The following is a 10,000-nucleotide window of genomic DNA, read 5'->3' on the forward strand; positions in this document are numbered from 1 at the left end:
TCGCTATTGTCGGGGGGCGTCCACTAACACGCGGCGTCCGCTAACGCGCGACGTCAGCTAACACACCACGTCCGCTAACACACCACGTCCGCTAACACACCACGTCCGCTAACACACCACGTCCGCTAACACACCACGTCCTCTAACACACCACGTTCGCTAACACACCACGTCCGCTAACACACCACGTTCGCTAACACACCACGTTCACTAACACACCACGTCCGCTAACACGCCACGTTCACTAACACACCACGTTCACTAACACGCCACGTTCACTAACACACCACGTTCACTAACACACCACGTCCGCTAACGCGCCACGTTCACTAACACGCCACGTTCACTAACACACCACGTTCACTAACACACCACGTCCGCTAACACACCATGTCCGCTAACACACCATGTCCGCTAACACACCACGTTCGCTAACACGTCACGTTCCCGCTTGTTACACACAGACATTCTTATCTTCCTCGGGTCGACCCCCCACCCCGAACCCCTGAAAGCGCGCAAACACTGAGCGCAAACATCCACCGGTTCCGACCCGTCGTGTGTTTCGAGATGTACAGACAAACGGTGTCCGTTTTACCGTGGGGGTGACAACATCCTGCTGCTAGCCTCCTGCTAGCCTGCTAGCCTCCTGTCTGTCTGTCACCTGGAAAGTGAACCCAGATCACCACCTCACACACGTCTCCTCCAGCCTGCTTTATTGTCTACTAACCCTGTCTACAGAGCCCTGGAGCCATCTGCACTGCACACACACACACACACACACACACACACACACACACGCCAGCGCAGAGACAAACAGACAGACACACACACATCTCCTACCGCCTGCTCTATTGTCTACTAGCCCTGTCTACAGGGCCTGGGATGCAATCTGCACTGCACTGCACACCCACACTCACACTCACACACACACACACACACACACACACACACACACACACACACAGAGAGAGAGAGACAAACAGATACACACACACTCACACACAGAGACAAACAGACACACACACACACACACTCACACACAGAGACAAACACACACACACACGCACTCACACACAGAGACAAACACACACACACACACTCACACTCACACACACACACACACACACTCACACACAGAGACAAACAGACACACACACACACACTCACACACAGAGACAAACACACACACACACACACACTCACACACAGAGACAACCAGACACACACACACACACATACGCACCCACACAGTGGAAACAAAAGAAAGACACAACTGGTGTGTGTGTGTGTGTGAATGTGTAGTGAAGTGCAGATTGCATCCAAGGCTCTCACACACACACACACACACACACACACATACGCACCCAGACAGTTGAAACAAAAGAAAGACACAACTGGTGTGTGTGTGTGTGTGTGTGTGTGTGTGTGTGTGTGTGTGTGTGTGTGTGTGTGTGTGTGTGTGTGTGTGTGTGTGTGAGAGAGAGAGAGAGAGAGAGACAGAGAGATGGGCTGAGATTGCTCTGAGGCTTGTCTCTGGCTTTGGCCAGCTGGTGGAGTGTGTGTCTCTCTGTATGTCTCTCTGTGTGTCCCTCTGTCTGTCCCTCCACAGGGAAGCAGCTCTCTGCTACCAGACAAGAAAGCTGCCTGGCTCTGAAATTGAGCAGTGATCAAGTGTTTTCTCTCGGGCGAGTGTGTGGGGGGGGAGGCAGTGAGCGTGTGGTCACTGTATGCCTGTTGTGGAGAGAAGACACACACACACACACACACACCAAGCGTGTCTTTTGTGTCATTCGACGTACGCCAGGCCTCTTTGCTGCTACTGGCAACATTTCGATGAAATTCCCAACCGCCCTCGCCGCGCACTTCACCCCAGCTGCCGTCTGCTGTTCTTTTAGTCGGTCACGTGACGTCATCCTACGGTCGTTGAGTGACATTCTAATGAGTCGGCGGTCATCCTGGTCAGTGGAGAGTGGTTTCCGCCCTCTGCCGGTCTGTAGCTTTGTTGTCCCCAATGTCTGCTGCTTGACCTTGTTCTGATGACCCGCCGTCTCTGAGATGTTAAGGATGGAATCAACCGGATGCTCCCTCTATCCCTCTGCCAGTAAAGCCAGAATTGAACCCTACTTTTCCCTCGCTCCAAACTTTTCTTTCCAACTCTTCTGTCATGGTCGATAGTTCTTTTTTGATCCCAATTACTTCTGAGGTACGACTAGCACAGTTCTTTTTTCTTTTTTCTTTATTTCTCCTATTTCGAGAGGACAGTGACGACCACAGCGGTGTGTCTTTTCTTACTGTTCCTTGTTAAATCAGATCCAGTTCGGGTGACAGATGATCAGTACCGACACCAGGTAGAAACCGCTGTGCCTGTGTTGGAATTCAACACACTGGAGTGGACTGGCTGCCAGACATGTAGAGATGCTGATTTAAGACATTGTGAGCTTAGAATGATAAGGTTCTATCTTACATTTACATTTACATTTTTGGCATTTAGCAGACGCCTTATTCCAAAGCGACTTACAATCAATACATTTGAATACTAAGCATGTGAATCAGCAATCCACCATTCGTTGCAGAAAGATGCTAAATGCCAAAAATGTAAAATGTAAATGAAGAGTAATCTAGCTCGGGCCACTGATAGAAGGAAAAACCTTATCTCCGTTTAGGGTCGTTCAGAGATATTGAGCGTCAAAGTTTTTACATTCCATTATGTTTTGTGAGATGGAACCTTTGTATTTTATTAATTACTAACTAAAAAATGTCAACATTTAAAAAATAACACCACACAGGCATTAATAAACACCTAATGGATCAGATTATGTAACAAACTCAATTTTGACAAAAATGGAGATAGAACCTTAGAATTCTAACATCACAACACGTTTGGAGTAGTCTCTTAATTTCTTTCCAGAGCTGTATATATATATATATATATATATATATATATATATATATATATATATATATATATATCAGGGTTTCCGTTAGAAAAATTTGCCGTCGGACATCGTGTCCGGGAAGAATTCGATTTACCGGACAAACGTGATATATTCCGGTCATCATATTAAAATATAATTAATTTTTTTTTTTCCAAAATCATATTTTTTTTTTCTCCAAATCTAATATAGCTGTTTGTCGCGGTGATTACTGTTGTGTAGCGGCCTATATATGCCATTTAATGTCTATTTCTCATCCGATACGATTAGATGCGAGCTATATAATATATAATAATATAACATGATTTGACGCATGCGCGCTATGCCATGCGTCAAATCCAGCGCTGAACGGGTCCAGCGCTGAACGGGCGCCTCACTGGGAACTGAACAGACAGCATCGATCAATGAATGGACTCCACATTACGTTAACTGAAGTTTGTTAAATTGTTTGGGATTAATGTGAGTTTTCTATTTTCTCTTTCCAGTTTTACCCTTTTTAAAAAATCAATAAAACAACGTCATTTCTATAACCAGGTCTCGCTGGTTGGGAAGGCATTTCGTTTAGCTCGGGAGTATGACAATGGGGAGAACATAACTGTTTATTGAGAAACAAATGATAGGCAGTCTGGGATACGTATATAAAGAAATACCACAATGTCTAGATGTATAACATTTTATTGAACAGTAACAGTGCAAGCATGTAGGCTTCTGGCGTGACACGGCTAGCCTAATTTCCGTTCATATGCCTTTTATCAGATAAAATAAAATAGAATAAAACTCTTTGAAAATAAATAGGCTTTAAATTAACTTGCAGAGTTACAGAGTAACTACGGGTTGACAGTAGTAATTAGCGTATAGGCTAATTTCCGTTCGATGTTACAGCCTAGGCTATGCCTTTTCTCAGATAGATAGGGGATAGCCCTGTAAGCTCATACGGGTCTGTATGTCGTCCTGAAGACCGGCTGTTAGATCATATCGCTGAAGTTTGTCTCCATCTTAGTGTAAATGTTGTCCGTTTCGTTTGTTATCCTTGTTATTGTGCGATAAAGTTAAAGCGCTCCGCTTCGGGACACCATTTTCAGCTGAGCACCAAACACACACACTGCCCGAGAGAGAAGGACCCGCCCCCTTTAGTTAGCCTATAGCCTATAGGCTAACTAAAGGGGGCGGGTCCTTCTCTCTCGGGCAATGTTGTGTGTGTGTGTTTGGTGCTCAGCTGAAAATGGTTAGAGGGAATTATTTTCACCGGACATTTATGTCCGACGAGTTTTCAATTTGTCGGACTTCAACTACTTTTACCGGACAAAGACCGGTAATTACCGGTTAACGGAAACCCTGATATATATATATATATATATATATATATATAAACGCCTCAAAATAAGTTCGGAAACGTTATTTCGGTCGATTATTCCTCCCCTTTAATAATACCAATTGGTATTGTATTTTATATCGTTGGAAAGCCTGATTAGTCACCTTTACAACGAGGTACAACTTGTCGTTTTGAGTTGCTTGGTGGATTTGATGATTGCACTCTCCCACAGTAATAAGGAAAAAACAACACATATTGGCCATTTTTACACTTTATTCATTTTACACTGTCAGGGACCTCAGTAGCGTGTGGAAGATCCATACGCAGTCACAACAGCTTGCCACCTCCTCCTCATGCTGGTCATTCCTCAACCAGGATTTGCCGCAAGTCAGCCAACATGGTTGCGTTGGTCACTCTGGCACGTACAGCAAGCTGATCCCACATGTGTTCAATTGGGTTGAGGTCTGGATTCACGGCAGGCCATTCCATCCTCTCCACTCCCAAATTCTGGAGGTACTCTGTGATGATCCTGGCTCTGTGGGTTGCGTTGTTATCCTGGAGGATGGAGTTAGGTCCCAGATTCTGGAGATATGGGATCGCCACTGGCCCCAGAATATCATTCCTGTCAATTAGGTGCCATTCAGGTGCCAGTCACACACCTGTGACTGACATACACCTGCCAGCACTTGAAGCTCAAAACGAGAGTGAATACTAACAGAAGAATATTGCAGGGGATTTTTGGCAAAAAATGTTGGGCCGCTACCCACACGTTTAGCTGTGTAACTCATTCCACGAATGCATGATTCTTACAAGTTGTACCTCGTTGTAAAGGTGACTAATCAGGCTTTCCAACGATATAAAATACAATACCAATTGGTATTATTAAAGGAGAGGAAGAATCGACTGAAATAACGTTTCCAAACTTTTTTTGAGGGGTTTATATAGATAGATATATCGATATATATATATATATACCTATGTTGTTTATGTTCTTCGACTTGTCCTGGGATATCTGAGGAGTAGTGGGTGGATGTTCCACCAGCTGGTACCGCTGTTGGGCTGCAGGGTACTGGCTCCTTGAGAATGAGACAAGAGACATTCACAAACACACACACACACACACACACTCACACATACGGGCGCGCACACACACGGACACACATACATACACGGACACACATATACACACACAGACACACATACGTACACACACACACACACACACAGGCACACACACGGACACACATACATACACGGACACACATATACACACACACACGGGCGCACATACACACACACACACAGGCGCACATACATACACGGACACACGTATACACACACTGGAACACGGACACACACACACAGAGACACACACACACAGAGACACACACACACAGACATGAGATTGACAGTTCGAGAATGTGTTGATTCATTGATGGATCAGTGGGGCATTATACCTCAAACACACGCACACACACACACACAGACACAAACACACATAAGGAACATCAAGCGTAAACACCGGCATATTAAACAGGCAGACTAAACCAGGCTCTCGCACGCACTCACACACACACACACACACACACACACACACACACACACACACACACACACACACACAGACTTCCACAGCTGGCTGTGTGTGGTCCTGGTCTGGTCATTAGCAGCATCTCCAGTCTCTCCTCCACTTTTAACTCTGCTTTAATACGCTGGCTTGTTTACTCTCTGTGGACACACACACACACAGAGACACACACACACACACACACACACACACACAGAGAGACACACACACACACACACAGAGAGACACAGACAGTGTGTGTGTGTGTGTGTGTGTGTGTGTGTGTGTGTGTGTGCGTGCGTCTCATATCTCATTCTCAAGGACCGTCTGCTCCTCATGCAGGCTCCCTCCAGCCTCTCCACAGCGCGTTTTCTGTCCGCACGTCACCAGGGTCTCACGTTAAACGCGGAAGAACGGTTTCCATCGCTCGCAGTTCACGCCGCCGGACCACCCCCCCCCCCGCTCCAGACCCCCGGGATCACAACGCTGCTTTTCTCTCCGCTCGTTCGGGAGTTTTTCCGACAAGCGTTTGACACTAGAACAGCCGTGCCTTTTTACCTACTAGAACAGCCGCCTTGTCGTCAGCCGTCAGCCGTCAAACGACCCCCTCTTTACAATGCTCAAGCTGCTATTTACACACAACGACCACTAGTTGGCTGTCTTGTAAATTAGCCTGCTTCCTACACAGAAAAACTGCAAAATAGCTTCATACTAGCTTATCCTGGTATGATTTAGAAAATGTAAGGATACTGGGTGGTAGAACGCACATATCTAGGACAAGTCATGAAAGGAGGGTCCTGAAATGTGATGGAGTGCAAAGATTTCTTTCCTACACGCCGTCCACCGGTCACACTTTTTTTACGATCCTCCCTGAAAAGCTGCCTTGTGTTGTTCCTCGATAAAACAGCGATAGCGGTCGTTACCTTGACAACCGCCCCCCCCGCAGACGCCGCCATCACCATGGGGATGGTCCTCCTGAACGAGGCGGCCACGTCGAAAGGCGACGTGGGCAAGAGGAGAAGTGAGTGACGTCACACACACACACACACACACACACTCACTCACACTCACACACACACACACACACTCACACTCACACTCTCACTCACTCACATACACACTCACACTCACTCACATACACACTCACACACACACACACACACACACATACACACACACTCACACACACACACACACACACACACAATTGGTATTATTAAATGGCTAATCCCCGTCTCCTACTTCCATTTAGCCACTGAGGTCATGGTAGATTTTTCCCCGAATTCACACTCCATGAAAGCACTCGTAGTCGGAATTATAAAATAAAACAATTTATTAAACTGAACCAAACTAAGGTTGACTTTCTTAAAGTAATACGTTATATGGATCGTAATCATACTTTACATCTCTTGAGCTCTGTACGATACACTGCCACCCGCTGTGCGATTCAAAACTTAATCAGATCCACCATTCCCTGGTGAACACACATAATGATCTCCTATATAAAGCCATCTACCAGGTGCCTCCTCACAGTAATTAGCTCAAAGCCAGGTAAGTGATCAGGCCTTAAAGGTACATACATCAAAAAGGTAAACAAAACATTTCATAAAGATATTTCATACTTTTCAACACAAAATAAACACAAAATATCTCATTAAAAGATTTTCTTAACTGAACTCAAAAAGGCCCTAATATGGCTCCAACCCACACACACATACACACACACTCACAATGCCTATCCAACAGCCTTTAGCCCGGCAGTGAGACCCCCCCTGTCACTATGCTCAGTTGCTGGCAGGCCACGCACAAACCAACGCCCGTCTCAAACCGTCACGGAACAACTTAAGCTCCCCCTCTCTTCTCAGAATCATCAGCCAGCTTTATTTTCTCTCTCTCTCCTAACGGCTCTCGGCGGTAGTGTGTTAGCGTTAGCAGACCCTTCGGCCACGCGCGCAGAACACCGTACCACACGCTGATACGTCTGCTCTCCTTTATTGGAGTTAACGGGCAGCAATTAAAGGGCTGGGAAGGAGGGAAGGAGGGAGGGAGGGAGGGGGGGAGGGGAGAGAGAGAGAGAGAGGGAGGGAGGGAGAGAGAGAGGGGGGAGAGAGAGAGGGAGGGAGGGAGCGAGAGAGTGAGGGGGTGGAGGGAGGGAGGGAGGGAGAGAGAGGGACGGAGGGAGGGAGGAAGGAAGGAAGAGAGAGAGAGACGGAGGGAGAGAGAGACAGAGAGAGAGATGGTTCAATTAAAAGAGGAGGTAAATTGGAGCGTTTCGACATATCTGCGCGTGCCGAACATGTGTGTAATTGTTTTTCCACGCTGCCATGCACGTGTGTCTCACACACACACACACACACACACACACATGAACACTGGGAGCTTGTTACGGGAGTCGCGATGGACCCTTCTCAAGACTGGCTGCTGTGGTGTGTATTAGGGGTGACTGTCGTGACTGTGTATGTGTGAGTGCACATGTTTGAGTGTGTGTGTGTGTGTGTGTGTGTGTGTGTGTGTGTGTGTGTGAGGGTGTGTGTGTGTGTTGCCTCTGCACATCATAAAAAGCCCCTCACCCACATCCATGTGAAGGTCTGTGTTCGTCACGTGTACATGTGCACATGTGTTCTGGCGTGTTCGTATGTTTGTGCGTCCGTGTGTCCGTATGTTGGTCCGTATGTTGGTCCGTATGTCCGTATGTTGGCACGTAGCCTAGCCTCTTCATCACCGGGGTCAAAGGTCACTCTCCTGGCTTTTTAAATAAATGAACAGCCAGGTCGTCTGGGGCAACGGTGGTGATAATTGACAGTTATGCAAATTAGACGTCGTGGTTATGATAATTCGGTCATTAATCGGCGTGTGTGTGTGTGTGTGTGTGTGTGTGTGTGTGTGTGTGTGCGCCGGTCGCTTTAGTTTAGCCTGCCGTTTTCCACATGCAAGGGTGTGTGTGTGTGTGTGTGTGTGTGTGTGTGTGTGTGTGTGTATCCCTACTTGCACGTATGAACATTGTACCATTTTCCTGCCTCGACTCATCCACCATGGATGAATATGGATGAGCTTTGGAGGCGAGGGGGGGGGGCTTTATGCTGGGAAAACAAGACTTACACACACACACACTCCCCCCCCCACACACACACAGCCATACACACACACTCCCCCCCCACACACACACAGCCAGGGGCGGCGCTAGGGGGTGGCTACTGGGGCTCAAGCCCCGGATGTTTTCTGAAAAGCCCCGAATGTTTTACTTAAAATTAAAAAATAAATAAAAAAATAAAAAAACTCTCGTGAGTAACGTGCAGTACCGGAGTCCAACAGAGAGGCAGCAGCTGCGCGACATTAGCCTGCATACTGCGTAGCCTGCCCTGCCCTGAAGAAGAAGTGATCTCAATCAGTGCCTGACTTGCACAATTGTAAGGATGGATATCCCAACGTTGTTTTCAACAAAACAAGCGCCAAGAACTGTTGCAGCAGCCGTATCAGCAGCTGACAACAATGACTTCACCAGCAGTGATGACATAGATGATGTTTCAGGTTTGTGAATCTTATTAGAAAGGTGACTGACTCACTGACACTACTTTTCCGGTTTGCTAATGCTAGCTGGCTATCATAACATAACGTTATGTTATAATGAAAATTAAACATAGCAAGGTACTGTTACGGTACATGGTAAGAAATCAAACAAAGGATAATACTTATTCAAATAAAGTAATATTATACTTATAATACATGTTCTATAATACATGTTCTATACTTATAATACATGTTCTATACTTATAGAACATGACTCAAATCTATCCTAAGATGTAACTCTAACTAACTAAGTTTGTTTAATGTCCCAGGGGGGATTTGATTTCACAGTACTATACACAGGCCAACAATACATGTAATATATCGTCATATAACACAGGACAAGACTCTAAATACAATATAAGTGGTGAGCACAGAGTCTGCCCTGATATACATACTGTAACATAACTAGCCTCAGCCCATCAATTATGTAATTCTATACAAATATAAATGATGGTGACTGACAGGGGGAGCTACGTGTGCTGACCTCCCTCTGTGCCCAGAACCACCACAATTAGTTTGCTTCATTAAAGGGTGTGAATGTATATGTGTTCTCCAGTGCCTTTTGTCCGCTTTAAGGTGGTGGTAAGTTGAAGGTTGAAGGCAAAAAAATTCTGCGCGCTC

General features: G+C 46.2%; 1 protein-coding gene across 1 annotated transcript in view; it reads left to right on the forward strand.

Moving 5' to 3' along the window:
* The window catches only part of tusc3 (tumor suppressor candidate 3), a gene marked incomplete at both ends in the record, with an annotated part of 102,734 nt that overhangs the window by 88,907 nt on the left and 3,827 nt on the right, over window positions 1-10,000 (forward strand). The window contains 1 exon segment of the mRNA XM_080533721.1: window positions 6,759-6,833. Within this exon segment, the coding sequence (XP_080389847.1) occupies window positions 6,759-6,833 (75 nt within the window).

This window comes from Nansenia antarctica, assembly GCF_963989245.1.
Source record: "Nansenia antarctica genome assembly, chromosome: 6".
Taxonomy (NCBI): Eukaryota; Metazoa; Chordata; class Actinopteri; order Argentiniformes; family Microstomatidae; genus Nansenia; species Nansenia antarctica.